We start from the raw sequence: 22,152 nt of genomic DNA on the forward strand, positions 1-22,152 counted from the left end.
CTTGTGAGTCTAAATATTGAGATGCGCTTTCTGGAGGTGACCAACTCTTTTCTTGCTATCGAAGTCCAGTTATTTTTGTGGATTTCATTCGAGCAGCCCAATTCATCAATTCATTCCAATAATCCAATAACAATTAAGTCCAAAATAATAAGTCCAATAAAATTAATTAAGGCTGAAATGAATTTTAATTACAGCCAGTTAATTAATTCCAGACAAATAATGCACAAAGTAGCTTTTAATCAGACGAGACCTTGCACAATGCTGGAATTCGAACGGTGTGCCGACCTCTTTAGGGGTGAACAGTAGGGAGAGAAAAGAAATTTAGCGCTAGCTAAGGACAGGGAAAAAAAATATTTATTTATTCTGTTATATTTAGCTAGCTATCTAAAAAGCTAGCTAGCTAAAAAAGGTCTGTCTTTCTGTCTGCCTCTCTCTCTAGCTAGCACTAAATTACTCTATCTAGCTAGCTATCTAGCTTTCTAGCTATCCAGCTAACTAGCCACCCATCCATCCATCCATCCATCAATTGAGGCAATAGGTGCCTAGATCCGATGCGGAAAATACTGAATTTTCATGTCAAGTACTACACGTCTCAGTGTAAGAGTCTTTGTGAGATTGCACTGAGGTTGATTGCACAACGGTACTTCCTTGTTGGCACTGCGAGCCCAACGTTGGCAAGGCCGAGCTGCCGTTGGCACGTTTCAAAGCCCGCTCAGGCTGAGGACCAGCTGCCCTCTACCTGGTCTTCGGGTGTCCCCGCGGGTAAGGACGTATGCCACAGGCAAAGCTGGCAACCTGACTTCCTCTTCCACACAGGGCTCTCTTTATACCACGCCTCCTGTTCCTTCCACTTCTTTTCTTTCTCCTTCGCCATCTTCTCATTCACTCCCCCGCCTCTCAATGACCTTCTTTTCTTTCGCACGCTTTCGCTCTCTCTTTCTCCTGCTACCCATCCCTCTCGTGGATGAGACGATAACGCTTGGCACGAATTGTGCGGGCCAACTGGGCTGGAGCCGCGAGGTGTGCCGAAGGGTAGCGAGGCGCTCTCGCAGTCCGCGATGAGGACAATTGTCAGCTGAGTGCGGTCTGACAAACTCGCCTCTACTCTCCTACAGTATCATGTCACCATCTTGTCTGATGCTCCTCACTCTTATTCTCCATTCCCTATCCTGTCTTTCTATCATGTCCTTCCTATTTCAGGCTCTACTGTGTCACGGCAAGGAACCACAAATGCTAAGTGGGATTGAAAATACTGTACTGTATATAGAAATATAAAGAGAGTGTGTGTGTGATAGAGAATACTGTAGACAGAAAAGAAGTTATCATATTTAAAAGTGTCATGCCGCCGAACACAAGGCCCACAATGGAAGCACAGAAAAGCTGGGGGAAATCTGAGGTGAACAGTGAAACTGTTAAACTGGCATCTTCATGCAGGAGATCTGGCCTTGGACTAATTTAGGACTTGGTAAACTCCTTCACATAAAGAGGCCATTAGCCAGGTTACAAATCAATCGGATCATGGAAAGGTCAACCAATTAAAATGTCTATTTTCTAGTCATTGTTGCTTGGGACGTCCAGGGGCATGGTATTCAAATCAAGGAGACTGTGTTGAACTAATGTATCACTTAAATTTGCATACACTCTCAATAAATAGCTTGGCAGAGGGCTGCAGAAGTTGGGCGTCTGTCATGAATGGCTGCGTCCCCTGCCGGCAGTAAAAAACAATCTTACTGTGTTCGAGCCTCTGTTCACAGTGTCCGAGCGAATATCTCTGACACAGTGTGAGTGTGTGCGTGTGTCTGTGTGTTTTGAATGGCACAAATGTCATTCGGATGGGTATAGGGCTCAACAATAAATGACACATTTAATCTTTTATGTGTCCCATGTCTAAATGTTTCAGTAAATAAAATATACTCCCAAGAGATACTTGAAAAACAAGTGGAATCAGAGTGGGAAAAAAAAATCACCAAGACAACAATATTCTATAAATAGCACTTTCACTTGTTGAGAGGCGTTTTGGTGCCTTCGGGCCAATCGTGAGAACATCTCTTGGTATTCCACTGAAAAATATCGTGACTGTCCCAATTTCAATTAAAACGGCCCATTTACTATTTCTTTACAGCTGAATAATTATTGCCAAACAAACCATGTAAGTCATACTGGCGTGTGCATCAACAGTATATCATAATCATGCACCATTAGGAATTCTGTCACCAGTGCCACAGCTCAGCCCAGAAACACCATCAGTGGAAGTATGGAATCTCCATTGAGTTGGAGTCAGGGCTGTGATGCGCTTACACACTCCAAAAATGTCAAGATGAGGAGAATGATGATCAGAATCAGAATCAGAAAGCTTTTAATAGTCCCACAATGGGGAAATTTAGATTGGATTGGCCTTTATAAATCTCGCAGTGGAGACATTTACATTTCACACCAGCAGAGTAATGGAAGGAAGAGGAAAGGAAAGGAAGAAATATAAAAACAAAATAAAGTGATACCTCAGCTTACGAACGCTTTAGCTCAGGAACTTTTCGCTCCACGAACATTAAATTTGCGAGTATATAGTCTTGGCTAATGTACTAGTTTTCGGCGGACGAACCAAACCACCCAGGTTGCAGATTCCCTCAAAATGAGGGATGGGCAAACTTATGTTCATCCCAAGATGAGGGTTGCTTTCATTGACAAGACACTCCAGATGACAAATGGAGCCCAAATGAACATCGGTTTGCCGAGCCAAAATGAGCAACGCTCCATGTTTTTTTCATCAGCATCATTGGCATGGTTGTACAAAGCAGATGGAGATTTTGTGGAAGGACACCATATTTTATATTGAAGTGAGTGTATTTTACATAAGTGAGTATTTTATATTTAAGTGAATTGTAAGTGGTTTTTTTAGATGGGAAATCTGAAAGTAAAGTGACATCAGCGACACGGGTATATTTCAGACTGTGGTGGACCGTCAGAAATATCTGAATCACAGACTGATGTTAATTACATTTTAATCGATGAATTCTTATTTAATAATTCCAAATTGTCTTTCAGCTTCCTTTCATTGCTTTTCCCCTGTTGCTTCCAGATGTGTGTTTTTGTATTTAAGTATGTCACCAATCACATTTCAGCCATTATTTGTAACCCGGATCAGAAATGTACCTGGACGCCTTCACAATCACTTCTAAGGGCCCTGTAGCATAAAATAAGTAATAATAATACATTTTAAGCGCCTTTCAAAGCTTTCACTTATTATTGTAAGCGTCCATGAAACTGTTGCTTTAACCAATCAGATTTCGAGTTGGCGACACCAAGGTCTTCTCGCAGGCCTTATTTCGATACCCTCTAGTGGACTTGTAGTAAATCACACCACATTTTTTATATGAGTCGCAGTCGCAGCTGTAGCTGCAGTAAAGGTTGAATAGTCATAACACAGTTATTGAAGGTTGGATTGATTCAGACATAGCACTACTGAAGGCCTGGGTGTGAAATACATGGCTCGCCAGTGATTACAGATAGAACCAGGATGTGCCTTTTCTGTGTGTGTGTGTGTGTGTGTGTGTATGTATGTGTGTGTGTGTGTGTGTGTGTGTGTGTGTGTGTGTGTGTGTGTGTGTGTGTGTGTGTGTGTGTGTGTGTGTGTGTGTGCGTGCACTTTCATATTGTGTAAAGTGTGTGCAAAACCCACCCTTCAGGATGATACATCTTTTCTTGAGGCATTATAGTGGCAGGATTATGAATACATTGCAGTGGTAAGGGGACTTAATATGAGTATTCAAGTCTGCCTTCTTTGTCATTGTGTTGTCGTCGCTGCGTGCGACAGCCATCAAAGACTTCCAGAGCCACCTTGGCATCCCTCAGGATCGGCCTCTTACATAAGAACACAACGGCTAACATCCTGGAGGGCTGGCGGCGCAAAGAGGGACTGGTGGGGGCGTCAAGACCTAAATATTCCTCTGAGATGTCATTTTTTTCCCCCCACAGCTCTCTGGATGAACTTAATTGCGTGATTCGCTTATCTTCTTCATTCAAGAGCTCCTAAAGAATAAACACATCCATATGTTGTATGCGTGTTAATGCATGATTGCATGAATGGATGAGCTGGGCTTGCGCTTCAGAATAGTCAAAGTGATGGCATAGGGGCTTTTTGTAACGGATACGCCGAAAGCGTTTTACAGTTTTGTTTTGTTCACAGTCACGCAAGCAGTGAAGTTTGAGGCCACTGTTTGGTGTCCACACTCCAGCAGCACTTCATAGATGTACAAACCAAAGCCTTGTACACGTGTCACCATGTAATTCTAAGAAAAATGATGTGACATGTTTCTGTCCAGATGAGGTGAGTGGATGTCACAAGGGCAGAATAAAAGTTTTTTTGTTTTTGTCTTTTTATTGGGGTGTTGGGATCAACTTCACTGAAAAGTGATGCCTATGAATGGCGTGCAATAGACAACAATCATCTTACATAGAATGTGGAAACTCATGAAAGACTCAAATTTACTTACGAATGTTTCTTCATTGAAAATTTTTCAAGTTATGAGACACCTCAACAAAAACATAGTTCCTCTTGCTACGATCGAAATTTCAAGATATGAAAGATAAAAATACAGTCACAGGTTGATGGTCGCAGCTCAGATATTCAAATGACGTGACAACGATAAATGAAAGAGGCTGAGTTAAAACGCTTTTAAGAGAACCTCAAAAGAAGAAGAAGAATCATAAGAACAATGTGACAAAAAGTCCAGCAACTAATAATGTAGTTCAGGACATTTTGTACTAGATGGGACTAAACAACTGTGACAACTTGATCCCATGCGCATTTAGAATGGTCATTTCAGCAAATAGGTTTTTCTGCCCTACCAGTTCTGGAGACTGCTTTTGAACAAATGCTTTCCAGTGGGAATCATTTTGAAGGGAAAACATGAGGTACAGGATAAGTGTATCGACTGAGTAACTTTTTTTTGAAGCTAACATATTTGATTTTGCGTACAACTCCATTTCTCCCCGGCATCCCTCCGCCGAGCGAAGCGTCTGTAGCGCTTAGTCAAATTGGTGCCGACTGCGGTTTGCTACATTTAGAATAACAATATATCAGCCCAAAATTATACAAGCAGTGTCAAGGGGACATGTGTGAGCGAATGCCTCCAGCATGCAAAGAGCTGACCAAAGACAATGACTGCCCAACTGACTTCCTGTCTTCACGGTGGCAGCGCAAGGAAATGTTCCAACAGGGGGTAAAGAGAAAAAAAAAGTACTATCTGCAGTTTTTTTGCAGATAAACGTTGGAGTCAGGGCTTCTTCGATATCTGTTTTTTTAGATGGATGGATCGCTAAATAGCTCGCTAGCTAACTATATACTGTAGATGGATAGCTAGGTAGGTAGGTTGGTTGCTTGGAAAAACATAAAATGCCTGCAGTTGAACTCCACGCCTTTCAATTCCTGCCAAACCATGCCCAGCAATACACACACACACACACACACACACACACACACACACACACACACACACACACACACACACACACACACACACACACACACACACACACACACACACACACACACGCACACACACACGCACACACACACACACACACACACACACACACACACACACACACACACACACAGCGTGTAATTACCAGAAGAAAAATAAATATCCACATATTTTGGTTAAAAAAAAATGGACACCACTATTTTTAAGTGAAACAACTGAAGCTCTGGTTTTAGTTTTGAGAGTAGTAAACATATATGTACAGTAAAGTCTCGTTATATCGATATCGGATATATCGATAGTCCCGGTTATATCGATACTATTTCTATGCACGCACGGAGAAAATTACATGCAAACAGGGTCGGATATATCGATAGTCCCGGTTATATCGATATTTTTTCGGACTCCCTTGAATATCGATATAACGAGACTTTACTGTATATATATATTCATATTTATTTCCATTTCATTTCCTGATCGGCTTTATTCGGCGCATGCTGGAGTCAATTCTTATCTCAGCCAAATTTGGGCAGTAGGCGGGAGACACCCTGAATCAGTTGCCAGCCAATCACAGGGCACACATAGAGAAACAAACAACCACTCTCACACTCACGCCTACCCAAAGAAAATCCACACAAGCACAGAGATAACATGCAGACTGCATCAGGCCGCTCAGTAACAACATAAATGTATGCAATTGAATGAGAACCACATGAACATCAATAAATTAACAATGGATGATTTTTTTTTTACTGACCAGTATCTTGGTGGTGTAGGCGCTGTTGATGGAGATGGAATTGACAAGCAGGTCCAGTGATTTGGGAGGAAGGACCCCCGGCTCGGGAATCTCCTTGTAGTGCACATCGCCAATGTAGCATTGCACGGCCGTCATGCGGTTGGTGGTGAGCGTGCCAGTCTTGTCCGAACAGATGGCGGTGGCATTGCCCATCGTCTCGCAGGCGTCAAGATGACGCACAAGGTTGTTGTCCTTCATCATTTTCTGTCGGTCAAACCCCGCCCCCCCCAGTTTTTTAAGTCTCACAAAGGCAAATTAAAATAAACAAGGGCGCACTCGGTCTTGTCGGTCACCTTAACGGAGTAGGCCAGGGAGATGGTGACGGCCAACGGCAGACCCTCGGGCACGGCGACCACCAGCACGGTCACGCCGATGATAAAGAACTTGACAAAGTATTGGATGTAGATGGGCGTGCATTCGGGCAGCCAAGGACGTTTCTGGATGACGAAGGCGTCGATGGCGAAGTACAACACGAGGATGATGACCGTGATGGCCGACATGAGCAACCCTGACAAAAATACCGCACGGTGTTCCACATCATTGACCGACATATTGAAAATCTGACATCAGCTTGAAACCCCAAATTGACAACAGGAGTTTGAATCCCTAAACCAGGCTTGAAAGCTTCATTTTAAAAGCAAATAAACCAGACTTGGAATTTCAAATAACCCTAATTTGAATTTGTCTGTGTAAACTCTTAATCGTACAGGAGCGGTCCATCGATGAGAAGGTTTCTTCAGCCGTCATCTGTACTTCTTTGAAGGTGTCGGACGTTTCGCTTCTTATCCAAGATGCTTCGTCAGACTAATTTGAATTCATAAACACTGTTTGAAAACCTATCAATATTTGAAATCCTAACATGAAATCCTTCAAAAAATGTAAAACCCTGACTTGAAGCAATTTCAACGGGGAACTATAAGGTGAGCTCTCCAGCAGGATTCCCGATACAGCGAGTTAAATCAAGAAAGCCTCCAAGGCAAGCAAGACCAAGCGCAGAGTATATATAAAGGGGAATCATTCAAACCTAATTTTGCTTTGTCGCCAATTCAAAAAGGTCAAGCAGTACAAGTGCTTTAATCAATCTCTGTATTTGGATTAAACTCGGTCGACAAATGTGAGCAATTCCCTCTGCTGGGAATCAATGTTTTTTTTTCCTGTTTTTTTTTATCGAGTAAGCAGCTTGTGTGGGGGAGCGGGGGCAGATTTTGAAGCTGCACACTGCACACCTGCACAGTCGGATGAAAGGTGATGTAAGCACTGCATCACAATCGTGGACTTTTGCCATGATGATGCGGATGATCAATTACATTTGAGAGGCTTTCATTGATCAAAACACTATATTTAGATCTTTGAACATTACTTGCACTTTAGAAAACACATTACAAAACTCCTGTCAGCAAGATGTTAGCTTCTGTATTTTGTTTTTCTACTTCTTCATTTCCTTTCCTCTTACTTTCATCACTTTGCTGCTGTGAAATGTAAATTTCTCCACTGCGAGACTAATAAAGGCTAATCCAATCCAAGATGCAGTGCAGTGTATGGATTCAATTTGTAATCATGGAGGTGTATTCAACTGAAAAGAAAATTACCATGATGTGATTTTTTTTGCATCACAGTATATACTCCGCTCACATTCCCATCATAAAAATATATTGTTATTTTCAATATGGTAAAACAGCTTTTGGCTTATTTTCCATTTAGTTGCACACAACTTGTGGTCATAGTGGTGCTTGTGCGGCATTTGTGTACCACACTGCTCATGTCTGCTCTAGGGAATTTCTTCCATTTTTTAAAGACTGTGAAGCAAATTTATGACTGTGTATTCTGTGCCAAGTAACTGTCAACAATATTTTAATGCTGCATTGGTAGTGGCTATATTATGCAACAATCAAATTGTAAGATGTATTTGTTACATATACCCATGCATTTTCTCTACGTTAGTAGTCTCCGTTAGACTTCCTGAAGCAATATGTAGCTGGTCGTTTTTGTAAACAATTGTATTTGCGGATACGCCAGCATCACCAATGACAGAGACTGGCGTGTTTGTCAGAATGACCTTGCATTCTTCATTCCGCACATATCTTTACTTTCTTCTTTGGACTTATTGACACAGTATGTGGATCGTGAATCAAGGTTCTTCGAATGCTTGTAGGAACTTTCAGCAATTTTGATACAATGAACATACATTAGACTACGGATGTTGTTTTGCACAATTAATTACAGCGATGCGATGCCACATGTTTGCCACATGGCCGGCGTTGAACCCCAAGTCACCTCGCAAAGCTTCAAATGGTGCTTAGTGATGCGCCACACCGGGTGTCAGGCAGAGTGCACGGCAATACGGTCGTAACATAAAGCACACACCCGTGAGACAATCACAAGATCAAAGCCCACACAGTCTGCGGTGAGAACACCAGATAGTCCAAAGTGTATGCTAATCCATCCGCAGCACTGCATTGTTCTGACATGTCCTCATTCCGTCACTCACGCCGACTGGCTGATGTAACGGTGTCGCTATGACAACAAGGACTTTCTTTGAGGAATTTTCAGAACAAATTGCCTTTTACCCCCACCAAAAATGGTTCTATAAACACACTTTTTTATTCAACTTTTAAGTACTTAGCTTAAAAAAACTTCAAATGCATGATACACAAGATAGGTACAGAGAGGACACTTACAACGTGGGTATGTTGGCTAAAAATGTCTGCCAACACACACACACACACGCACGCGCACACATACACAGAACTCCATGAGAAAACATATTAGAAGCCTGTCAAGTGCATGCCAAAGCAACAGGAGGCGCTATGACCCCAAAGTGAGGAATGATGACACTTGAACAAGAACAAATAACTATAAATTCTTTGAATCTCATACATTTTTTCCCCTGAAAATATAATTTCAAATTGGGTTGTGTGAAGCGTTATTTTAGAAGAACCTAAAGAATAATTAATTTATTTATTTTAGCTTTAATTAGTACCACTACCTTGGCATTACCGACGGTTTGTTACACAAAAAGGCGTAATTTCTTTTCAGCTTGTTAATGTTAAATGTTGCAAATTTATATAATACTAATACTACTACTACTACTACTACTACTACTACTAATAATAATAATAATAATAATAATAATAATAATAATAATAATAATACAGTAGTAATGGTGATAATAATAATAATAATAATAATAATAATAATAATAATAATAATAATAATAATAATAAAAACACCAGTACAAACAATTAGCTCCTCGCGGCTGATGCTAGAGGACAGCCTTAATGTTGCCTTGGTTACTGACAACTTCTGTTCGGATTGCACTGTGATCAGTATGTCGTGTCGTTCACAAGAGTCCTTGTATGGAGTAATGAGAGCCTCTTGAAGAACACACTTGCATGTCAATCAATGTTTTTGGGCTATTTTTGACTCAACAGCTCTAAGAATGTACTCTAAATTCTTCCTAGTCAGACTTTACCTGCTTTGCCAATCTGGACAGCGAGCTTGGTGAGCTTCCCTTGCAGCACAGACTTCTCCTTCTTGGGAATGGACACTTTCTTCCGTTCCTTCTCCTCTTCGCCACCCTCGGCGCTTTTAAGAGGTTGCATCTCCATTGCGGCCGCTCCGTCTTGCTTCTTCACTGCAAAGAGAACACGACCACGTCATCAGAAACGGTGTGTTTGAGGCACAGATTGTTGGTGGAAAAGGAAGGTCAGGGCAAGGGGAAGTCAAAAGCACAGGTCATTCATATGCAACGTCCATTGGAAAGAATGGGATCAATGTCACCAACTTACAATAAAATAGTCGTAAAAAAAGAACTAGGATTGGATTTGAGATCCCATATCTATACATCAAATAGGGTTTCTCGAGCTGTTTTGACAAGCGTTGTGATGATCAATGGTGATTGATCAATTTCCATGGAAAAGTACAAGATTGGCATTTGTCAATCAATGTTTTTCACTGCCGATCACCCGCAGTTTGTACTGTGACGCTTGAAGCCAAGTAGGCAGCAGCTCATCTGCATTGTAGAATCGCTTTTCCATGTCCTTAATGCCGCATGTGGCAGATGAAATCAATAACTCAATAATAATGTTTGTGCATTAAAACAAAAAAACAGATTATGAATGAATCAGAACTATAATGAACAGATTCAGTCAGGATTCAAATCGTTATTTGTGAAGAGCTCTAAAATCGCTGAATATGCAGCTCAGATAAGCCGACTCTCATGGCTGATCCGTATCTGCATTGGCAGCATCGGACATTAATTTCTAATAAAAATTGCAAAAAACCACAATGATTTTATGATGAACTACAACCTAAATCATCAACTACAACATTTTTTAGTACTCATTAATGTGAAGGGCCACCAATTCGTGACACTGGTGAAATAACACTTTTGAACAACTTAGTTTATTATATTTTATTACTCATAATTAATTCTGTTCATATTACTGATGACAATGAAGTCAATAACAACATATGATCACAAAGAATCAACTCTGGAATGAGAGAAGCTCGTGTCAATTATGAGAGAGTCAAACACAAGATGACAACCTATCGACAGTTTAAGAGCCTTGTGTGGAAATTATAAGAAACTCAACCACATTTATTAATGACAGTACAACAGCCACACTAAAGTGTCAGTGATGCTATTACAGCCTCGAGTGTCAATCACAACACAAGAACCTCTACAAGAGAATGAACCTCCACGAGATCCTCAAGCAAACACTATGAGAAATTCAACCAAGACACGAGAGTCTTTCAATCACTTTACGAAAGCCGAAGGCATCAACGAAGACCTGAAGTGTCAACTACCAAGTACCACCAGAGAGCTACCAACATTTTTAAAAGTGAGAGCTACTGCTTAGTTGTTGATAAATGTGAAGGGCTCTCAGTTTGATCCATCCATCCATTCAACCGACCAAAAATCCAAATCCACCCATCCAACCCACCAAAAAAAACCAACAAATTCATCCATCCAACCCACCAAAAACCCAAATCTATCCATCCAACCCACCAAAAATCCAGATCGATTCAACCATCCAACCCACCAAAAACCCATGTTATTTCCTCCATCCAACCATCCATTCATCTAACCATCCATCCACCCAACCCACCAAAAACACAAATCCATCAATCCATCCATCCAACGATCCATCCAACCCACCAAAAACCCAAACCCATTCACCCATCCATCGATACAACCCACCAAAAACCCAAATTCATCCATCCACCCAACCCACCAAAAACCCAAATACATCGATCCATCCATCCATTCCTCCATCCAACCCATCAAAAACCCAAACCCACCCATCCATCACTCAACCACTTACATGCTATATATGTCACTGCAAACTAAATGTTTGCATGTCCAGTTCAGCAAAGCTTTTTGGGGACAGTCTTTGCGATGCTAAAAAAAAACTTAAAAAGCTGTGATCCTCACTTTTGCTATTCAATGTGTTTTAATGAGGTGTAAAATGCAAATCTCCATTTGCAAACTGTGATTAGAAAAACACTTCTTTTGAGCCTTGCTGCGAATGGAGAGTGTCAACAATGAGCGTGAACCACAACATGAAAGCCTGAAACGTCTATAGAACTAGTTTATCTCAGTTTTTGTAATCTCTTATGAACGGCCTCTTTATGTAATTTAACCCTTTCATGCACCCTGAAAAAGGTTAATGTGGCCATCTGAGATGAATGGATGAACAATTGGGAGGTTGGCAGGGGGCTACAGCTCGCAACTGATGTCATATGTGGAATTATCGACTGGATGACCTGATCACATTACAGAAGCCGTTTGACGTCGCGACATAATGCCAACAAGCACAACAAGAACAACAAAAGGACATCACATCAGTGTGCGGACGCAGCGGTAGGGGATAGGAGTGGAGAGGAGAGGGTTTGTACGATAACCTAATAAGACTCCAGGTTAAACAAAGGCCAGACATAAGCTCTGATACAGCCCAACTCTTTAATTGTCTTGGAGAGTAAATTCCCCAGGATCTTTTTTCTGCATTCAAAGTGCAAAGTCCTCATGGAGATGAATTGAATTTAACCTGCGTTTGACCCCCCCCCCCCCCTGCATTATCTTATACCGCACACCAGAGAAAGTAAGGGAGGGGACAAGGGGGGGGGGGGGTAGGAAAGGGCGGACGGAGAGATGTGGTCTGGTTACCTTTCATCTGGTTGCTCTCCATATTGCCGTCTTGCATTTTACCTACGATGGACACATACAAGACAGTAACACCAAAGATAATCAAGGCAGACAAGTCAACAAAGAATCATCACATGGACAATCAACACACAGTGGAGGGGACCCCCCTCCCACCAAAAACAGAAAACAAATACAGGGAAACAGGAAAATGACTTTTAATACAACATCTTTGCAACATCGAAAGTGATACAATTGCACAATGCAAAACACTTCCCTGAAATTTGGAAATTCATGTTTGGGTGAAAGGTCGGTGCCGTTGGACAGTCTGTGGCTAGATGGATGCATGGCTTGAGGAACCCACAATGAGAAGAAAGGAGCGTCAGCGCAGAGCCCCGATGCGTATGTGAAACTGCCGTGGCTTGGAATTGAAGCGGATTTACGTGGGACAGGAGAAGTGAGACAATCTCTTTTCGTCGATGAATGCAACATCTTCGCATTTGCTTTCAACATTTAGTTTGTAGTGCGTATTTCCAACATGAAGTTCCTGATCCACTGGCGAAAAGGACTCTTTGATCCTCTCTTCTTTCATCTAGAACTGCTGCATACAACAAAGAGGGTGCAGAAAGTGCTTCTGATTGAATGACTGTGTCTTTGTGTTGTCATATTTCTTACTGTTTATGTTCTTTTGACTGATCATGAGAGCCTTGACAGCAGCACCTGTATTTTGTTTTTCTATTTCTTCTATTCCTTCCCGCTTCCGTTCATCACTTTGCTGCTGTGAAATGTAAATTCTTCCAGTGCGCGACTACTAAAGGCTAATGTAATGTAATGTAATGTAATGTAATCTAATGTAAATAATTTGCAAAAAATACTGGTAACCCAAAACAAAACAAAAAAATCCCAAACTAATTTAAAGCGACATTTAAATTACTAGATGACAATTTAAGTGTGATCCATCATCCTCAACCCCCAAAACAAAAATAAATAAATAAATAAATAAATAAATAAATAAGCTAACACATTGATTTTCCTGTCAAATACTGGTTGAATAGTAGAATATCATTTCACAGCAGTATGTGGCGATCCAGGCTGTTGGGAATATGTGCCACGTGAACCACCAAATCTAAAATGAACCACCAAAAAAGCCCCAAACATGAATTTCCCAACGTTTTGTTGTATGTTGACTTTCCGTGCGTTGCATACATCACACCAATAATTCCACGGCACAATTCCATCCAACAAATCGAACAGGCCGTGCAACGTATGGTGACGCATTTTAACATGGAACCCAATGCACACAATGGTGAAAGCGTGCACAAAGTATGCGAGCGTGCAGGATCACAGACTCAAAGGGAAGCAAAATGAATATGTGAAGAGAAAAGGAAGGCGAGAGAGCCTGAAAGACAAATGCCTCCCACGCGAAGTTACATAAGGAGGAAAATAAATAAATAAACAAACAACCCAATAAAACAAGTTTGAGGACAGAGAATTGATTTAATTTATTTGCGGATTCTTGCTTGCTGACAAAGCTTAATTTAAAAAAAAAATCTTCCTCAGGTCTATGCTTGTTGTCTGTCATGTTAGCATTGAAGGTATCGCAGTGCACTCTGGACGCAGTTTCTCTACCCTTGACCATAATTACAACAATGAGCCTTAATGGCCTATAAATGAAGACAAAAATCTAAAATCCCACCAGAGACAAATGCCGGGCTTGTCTACATGGCGTCTCTGATTCATACAGCAGACAGGAGAGTTGCGCTCAGGATGACAAATCGCCGCATTCCGGGACACTGCAAGGTCGCCGTCACACTACAAAATACCCGCCCGGCTGTGTCGAGCACAGGCTGAACGTTGGCACCGGTATCCTTGGAGACGCCGCGGTGCCACGGTGAGTTAATCTTTTATTTCATCCTGAACCAGCAAAAACATATGCTTGAGAAGGAAGTAATGATGCTCTCTCTTTTCTCAGATTTTGTCAGCCAGATTCTCATTAATTGTTATGTAGCAAGATATACACGCAGGCTAAAAAATAAATTCTCTTTTTCTGTTAAATTTGAAGACAGACGCTATGCTAAGAACGGTATCTTTTTTTTCAGATTTTTTTTAATACTCTCTTTAAATATAATACTTATTCCAATGGGAAAATACGCAGTTTTTGGGAACTTTGGTACTTTAGGCTTGAGTTGGTTAACTCTGAAAACAGGTAGCATCAGGAAATCACAGCTAATGTGATAAGATGCTTCATGTAGGATCCTTTACATTTTCTTTTTCCGTGTATGATGACAACCGCATGATTTTTTTGGGAGTGAAAAGTGCAATCGAAGTTTTTTTTGTTTAGTTGTTTGTTAGTTTTTTAATTGCATTCCTTGCACTGCATGCCTACTGAACACCAATGCGGGAGGGGCGTGGCGTGGGTGTGTGAATACAACGATCAATAATTTCAACAAGCCCAAATTCGTATTAAAAAAATCTTACAGCACCCTTGGCAAAATCATCCAATCATTAGTGTCAACGGACTTTCAGTAATTTCAATTTGTAGAAAAAAAACACATCTCAGACATAACATAACACTGAAATCATTTCAAATGGCAACTTTATACCGCTAAGAAAAACTAAAAGAAACCAAGAAACTATACAGCGGTTAGTAACAGTTTTGTTTAGACCAGGAGTGTCAAAATTGTTTTTAGTCGCGGGCTAATTAAATACATCTTTCCTCAGAGGGCTGTCATGAGAATGAAACCACAAAATCATTACTGGTAATTAATGGATTATTAATTTTGAAATCAGCCAAGTCAATCATAATAGTTTTTTTTTCATTTATTGCTCAAATGGGTATAAATTGTGGAACACAATTAATGCAAAATCTCTAAGCTGTTTATTACACATGACCATATGACATTTCGGGACACATTTTAGCAACTTGAAACAATTTGCTTTCGCAGGCCACATAAAATAACCTGGTGGGGCCGGAACTGAGTTTGACACTTGTGGTTTAGATCAAATTTAAAAAAAAAAAAAAAAAAATGGAATCACTCAATTCTGAAGAAAAAGATGCAATCCAAAAATAAACAACATAATAAAAGAACACTTCAACACATCACTCGAAATTTGTTGTACCATCTCTGGCTGTTAGAACGGCTCAAATTCTCACAGATTTCATGACAAAATGACAAATTCATCAATTTGTCTCCAACTTCGTCTGATTGTTTGAAGTGACTGTCAAAGATTTTCAATTGGATTGAGATCCGGACTAGTCGAAGGCCATGGCAACGACCTCGGGTTGTTTTTATTCAAAGAATGTGTTTCACAGATTTGTTGGATGGTAAACTGCATTGTCATCTTCCAAAACTATTTCATCATCCATAAACATCCTCCCATGTTGACGATAAATGACAGTACAAGGCCAGACAGTGGGGGAGGAGGGTTGGTTGCACAAGCAGAGAATACAAAGCAGTGGCAACGATGAGGAGGTCCCAGATGACGACAGAAAGAGAATCCGAGGTTTTGTCAACCTACCATTAATAAGGTTGGCACCGCCTGGGGCGTTAAAGCCCACCGCCCCATCCGTGGCAATTGTGGCGATGGGGTGGATGGGGGGATGCGAGCAGTCTAGCCAGTAACGATGGAAGCCCAACATAAATGGACACACATACACGCACCAGAACAAATACAAGACAGTGAACAGAATAAACATGATTATAGGACATGTAGCAATTGTCAGCATCTTCATTTAGTCACGATCGACCCAGATCTTCACATAAAGTTCTGCGGGCCGTGTCGCATCAAATGTATTGATCAAACTGTTGCCAATCTAACCGATCAGATTTCGATTTGGCAATCCATAAGGTGTACCAACGCCTTCTTGACGAGTTTTTGCTAACTCTGATTGGCTAGTGACAAGTCAATCAGAAGCTGCTCTGATCACAAGCCGCTAATGACAAGAGCATACTGGCTAGAGCTAGCACACTGTACAGTATCAGTAGCGAGTTGCATAAGCTAATATATTGTGTTGATTTAATAGCAGTTTTGTCAAACCACAATGGATGAAGGAGCAGAAGAAATGGATTTGGTTGGAGATTTACCATTAAAGCCATTTTCAAGACGGACTTTTCAAGACAAATGGACATTGCTAAGAAAGGTCTGTCAGTTATTTCCTGGCTAATGGTACCCTCTAGTGGACTTATAGTAAATCACATCACACTTTTTTCAGTCTGGATTGATTCATATGTAGCACTACTGAAGGCCTGGCGATTAAATCCACGACCCGCCACTGGGTTAATGGTGCAGATTAAACAAGTGGCATATTTTTCATTCATGTCATGTGGTCATAAACAAACAAGTTGAACATTGGACAGGCACGAAACACACAGTCTAAAAAAATCGTGTATGGGAAGGAATCTATGCAAAGAAAGCCCAACGTTCCGATGAAGAAATTCCATTCTAGCTCTCGTGATTTAGTGGAACGGGTCTTACCGACATTTCATTCGTCAGCTAGCTGCCATGTAAAGTTTGGAAAGCAATGGTTCAATTCAAGAATTTATAAACGTTACTATAAGTTTGAGCACATATGCTTTGGTATATAAAAATTGAACCTTAGTCCAGGATTTAAAGGACAACCGACGTCACTTTTTTGTTTTTTAACTGACATCAGAAAAACGTTTTATAGCATCTAAACTACCCAAAAAAACGCAGTATGATATGTTTATTCAAATGCAAAACACCAATAAAAATGACTTAAAGTGTCCAAAATCTGCAAAAAATTGAGCTGCGAATTGGGCATTTTCAGCAAGTCCTATTGCTATTGAATCAAAACAATGGCTTCAGATTCAGAGAATATGCTTTCTTGTAACACATCCAGTGATGAATATGATTGCAATAGTTCTGAAGAGGAAAGCATACATTTTTCCAATCGATTAAAGAATTTATTTGTGCCATTTTGAGGCAACATAGGGGGGAAATCGCTCACCCAAAAAAAGAGGCACAAAATGGCGACCTCCTATGGCCACCTCCGTTTACACAGGCTGATAAATTCCTTATATGGTGCTTGGACGTCCTCTTCTGGCCTTCTGGCGGCTTTTGGGTGCAACACGAGGTCCCCAGACCAAACAAGTCCAGCAAAATACGTGATGGAAGGACTGCTACAATGCGTCTTTTTTACGGTCAGGGGCGGTCCTTTAGTGACGTCACGTACGGACTCGTCACCAACTTAAAAACAAGACTTCCTGAATATTCAGCGCGAGTCTTAAAACGTAAAATATAGCTATATGAGGTGGAATCTTTGTAAAATACGCTCAGTAGAAGTTATTTGAAGCAATTTTACAAATTATGGACACAACTTGACCGGAGACGTCGGTTGTCCTTTAAAGAATAATAGAACAAAATGGGGGAAAAGTCTAGTCGCTCGATTATGGGTGGAGATTTCTTTCCTTTGGTCGTTGTGCTGATGGTAACAGATCAAAAGGGTGTCAAATGGAACACAGAATCCGTCTACCTACGCCTGGATTAAATTGAACAACAAACCGCCGCATAACTTTGACCTACTTTTAGCGGGTTTAAGTAATATTGCAGTCGCACGATTGTCAGTTGTGGCGAAGGCGTGAAATCGAAAAGCACTTCATCCAATGGAAAGTCCTGCGCAGGCAGCGCAATACAGTTGTCTAAACTCATGAAGACAGGAAACTGGATGCGTTGGTTTATAAAAAAATATTTTCTTGAATCTTTATGATAATTTTGCATTGTTAGTCACATATAACGCAATGGGAAATTGTGGATATGACAAAAACACTCTAGATATAAATGTTACGGCGTAATTTTGTAATACATAGCTGACTCAGTCACAAAGTAACCGAGTCACTTACTGTAGTTACTCACAAAATTACGAACTGACCAACCAAAGAAGTGACAAAATGCCTGACTCAACAATTCCCTGATTAAAAGAAACACAAGATAACATTTGCTGTTTTTTTTCCACGATACGAAAAAATTTAAACTTTTCAAAACCGACCAATCAACTGTGTCAATACAACCACTTGAATGACCAACTAAAAACTAACTACCCTTGTGAAAGTGGGAGGTGACTTGAGACTTATCATTAGCGTCTGGGTTAAATGTCAAACGACTTGACAGCACCACCCAAACCAAAGGTTGAAACAGAGAAGAATACGCTACCTGTGTTCTGGGGTCCGTCTTCCATTGCGCCTCCTTTAAGGCAAATGTGGCACAATGAGAAAAAATGAAGGACAAGAACCTTCCCGAGGTCCGCGGTACCTCAACACCCAACCGCATTCAACCGAGCACATCATATACAGTATTTCAAGCATGGGCAGTTGCATTGTGATCAAATCTATGATTTTAAAGCTCGTGGGGATACAAATATTGCTTTTTGCGGGGGAATATGATCTGAAAAAGCATACGAGTTACGTTTATTAATTAAAAAAAAACAACAACTAAAAATAGTACAGTATGGCTTGCCTTTCTTTTCTTTCTTCTCTTCTTCCTCCACGCCAGCTCCGAGCAAGGTGAAGATTATTCCAGTCTGAGAGTTGACACCCACTGCGGTGACCACCATGCGCCCCGAGCCCTCCATCACATGGGTCCCTGGAGGTAAGATGTTTTTTTTTTGTCTCCATGCCATGTTTACCCTTTTTTTCTTTTTTTCTCCTAAAATGTAAAAAGGTTCCCATATTTAATAACCTATAAATGTAAATCTAAGGGACACCAGACCTTATTGCAGTGCTTCTGAACCTGGTTTCGATCAAACCATATGGATTCGGTATATCGTCCTCAGGGGTTCAACGGAGCCTCTGCCATGGAGGTTAAGACATAACCGACTCAACATGTCAATTAGTTATGATACGCTCGCTTGGCCATCAATGGCTGCGGATGATCACATGACATTGTTTGTCCAATCAGAGCTAAGGGAAATTTTGTTTGCACTGTGGTCAACGTGTGACTGTCGAGATAGTACAAAAAGCCTTTAATAGTCCCACAATAGGGAAATTTGCAATCTACAGCAGCAAAATTGAAATGGGTGGGGGGTTCCAAAGATAAAACAAAGTATTCGATGCACAAAAGAAAAATGTCAGGAGACTGAAATGTACAACTACATCAAAAAATGTTTCATAAAAAGAACTGTACATAGTGTAAAGTATACAAATACAGTATAAAAACATATTTGATTTTTGAAACTATACATCATGCACAGTTCATTGACTGTTTTTTATGTCATGATTTTAAAAAATAGTTTTTATTTTTCCACTAATGAAAGGTTCGCTGAATATACATTTGAAATAATTGGGTTAATTGGCTCCAAGAATGTGAAGAATCACTGTTTTAGTACATGGGCCATCTAACTGTCAATTGATAAAGAAAAAGGCAAACCATAATAAGTTTAATAAAAAATGAGCAAAAGAAATGACCATTTTCATCACACGTTTCGTTATTTACATAATTTAACCCTTTCATGGATCCTGTAACGTGATCACATGTTAATTTGTCCGCTGTCTTTTTGCAGGTGGGACGAATAAGCATAGAACCCCCCCGCACAGGCAAAACACTCGCCTAGTAGCAATATTCATGTTTTTTAAACCCCTAGTAATAACAATAATAATTAAATATACCGTAGAGGCTTATTCCCTACATACATTGTTCTTGCATTTGTCTATGTAGTTGAAATATACAAAGGTTTTCACTAACAGTGTCACTACACACACACACACACACACACACACACACACACACACACACACACACACACACACACACACACACACACACACACACACACACACACACACACACACACACACACACACACGCGTACTCACAAAGCCTGATTAACCTTTGAGAGAATATGGGTGAATTTGAGGCTAATTAATGAAGGCGGCAAAACGTCACACAACTAATTATCCAAAGATGGGGGAAAATGCTTGAGTGAGATTAATCCCCCTTTTTTTGTATTTGTATTTTTTTTAATTTTTAATCAGAGATTTTGTACACCTCCTCCAGCTACAGAATGTGATTGATCTGATGCAGCAAACTCTTAAAATGCCAAAAGATATGTTTAGCGCGTGCAAAGGGGAACTGTGTCAGCCTTGGGATTATAATAAACAAACTTTTTCCTTGGTTTGAATTCATGCCAAGATAGTCAATTAAATGCCTTCAAGGAGTGTGCTGCATGGAAAAAAAGAACGACAATTAATAATAAAAAAAAGCTTTCCTCCACTAAGTAACAGCTATATAAAGTGAAAACAGAAACATTCACATGTTGATGTTAAATGGGAGCCAAGACAGTGACCAGCAGCAATCAACTCATTCACTGCCATTCATGAATTTATTCGAGAATGGAAATATGACGTAGAGCGCCATTCCCGAATTTGTTCGGGTTTTGTTTTTTTCATGCTTGATTGCCGATAAAGTACTGGCCATGGCCATTGGCAATGTTTTTTCTTCTCCACGAATGGGCAGCATTTCCCTTTTTTCCATGTTAGCGCTTTGCTCCATTTCAGCTGTTGTTAAATGTATGTATTGCATTGTATTTTGGACAGCTGCCCTCATTTCAAGCTCATATAACTCCAGACCCATATAATTTAGGAATTAACTCTTTTTTTTCTGATGAAAGAAGACAGTCAAAGGTTTCTAGCGCTGTATTGAATGTTTATGTAGTCCTAAAACTCAATATTCTGTGGGTCCTGGAATTTGAGTGACAATGACAAAAACCCTGGCACTGGAGTGGACACATTTTTGCACATCGTCTGGCAGTGAATGAGTTAACGTATTCATGATTAAATTCCAAATGAAGTAGAGCAGTTCTACGTCTATCGTGATTTTTTTTTCAGTGAAATCACTGGAATTTGAACAGGAATGTGTTGAGACTTTTTATATACCCGCTGTGAGTTTATTGACATACCAGAAAGCAACATGGGGTCTTTGTCTGCGGCCTTCTTTACGTGATCAGACTCTCCAGTCAGCGACGACTCATCGATCTTCAGGTCGTTGCCTTGGATCAACACTCCGTCGGCAGGGAGCAAATCACCTGAAAAAACAAAAAAGGCAGGAGCTCACTCACAACACTGACAGGCAAATTAAATTGACATATGTCTTGTTTTTTTTTTGTCTACTTACCATATTTGATTTGTGCGATGTCACCCACCAGAATGTCCGATACGGGCAGCTGGATGACTTGGCTTCCGCGGACCACCTGGAATTTCTGCTCCTGCTCGATGCGACTCTGCAGCCCTCGAAACTGCTTCTCCTTGGACCAGTCGTTGAAGGCGGTCACCAGCACCACACACACCACCGACAGGAGGATGGCGGCGCCTTCGATCCAGCCCGCCTCCGACTCGCCTTCGTCCTCCACGCCGCCCTTCACCGAGCCACAAGCTGTCCGGTGTAGACAGTGTTACACAACCAAAAGCCCCCAGTTTCAAGTTTCAAGACAAAATTGACATTTTTTTGCCCATCTTTGAGCATGCACAAACACAGTAATCAATATATGAATCAAGCAGTGTGTCGTTCTCCAACTGTTCGTAAACAGAAACTTGAGAGGCAACCTTGCAGCTGTCCATGGTACTGAAGTAACCGCTGTAGAAATCTGCACTCTCATTCAATTTTTTTCTGTAGATAGAGTAATTTATTATCAATGATTATTTTGGGGATTTTGATCTTTGACCTGGAACCTTCATGATGGAATATCCTAAAAAGATTTTTTTTTAATAAGAAATAAAATA

General features: G+C 40.6%; 1 protein-coding gene across 9 annotated transcripts in view; it reads right to left on the reverse strand.

Annotated features, from left to right (window-relative positions):
* The window catches only part of atp2b2 (ATPase plasma membrane Ca2+ transporting 2), a 92,369-nt gene that overhangs the window by 26,255 nt on the left and 43,962 nt on the right, over positions 1-22,152 (reverse strand). For 5 of the 9 annotated variants that reach the window (XM_089011283.1, XM_089011291.1, XM_089011282.1 and 2 more), the window contains exons 4-12: positions 21,548-21,805; positions 21,333-21,458; positions 18,896-19,021; positions 18,593-18,625; positions 15,941-16,033; positions 12,446-12,487; positions 9,749-9,910; positions 6,570-6,784; positions 6,238-6,480 (exon numbers count right to left, since the gene is read on the reverse strand). In XM_089011283.1, the coding sequence (XP_088867409.1) occupies positions 6,238-6,480; positions 6,570-6,784; positions 9,749-9,910; positions 12,446-12,487; positions 15,941-16,033; positions 18,593-18,625; positions 18,896-19,021; positions 21,333-21,458; positions 21,548-21,805 (1,298 nt within the window). The remainder of the gene's footprint in view (positions 1-6,237; positions 6,481-6,569; positions 6,785-9,748; positions 9,911-12,445; positions 12,488-15,940; positions 16,034-18,592; positions 18,626-18,895; positions 19,022-21,332; positions 21,459-21,547; positions 21,806-22,152) is intronic. The other 4 variants (XM_089011285.1, XM_089011284.1, XM_089011286.1 and 1 more) reach the window with 4 other exon arrangements.

The sequence above is a fragment of the Hippocampus bargibanti genome, linkage group LG12 (genome assembly GCF_051943395.1).
Source record: "Hippocampus bargibanti isolate YZ-2025 linkage group LG12, ASM5194339v1, whole genome shotgun sequence".
In the NCBI taxonomy this organism is placed as follows: Eukaryota; Metazoa; Chordata; class Actinopteri; order Syngnathiformes; family Syngnathidae; genus Hippocampus; species Hippocampus bargibanti.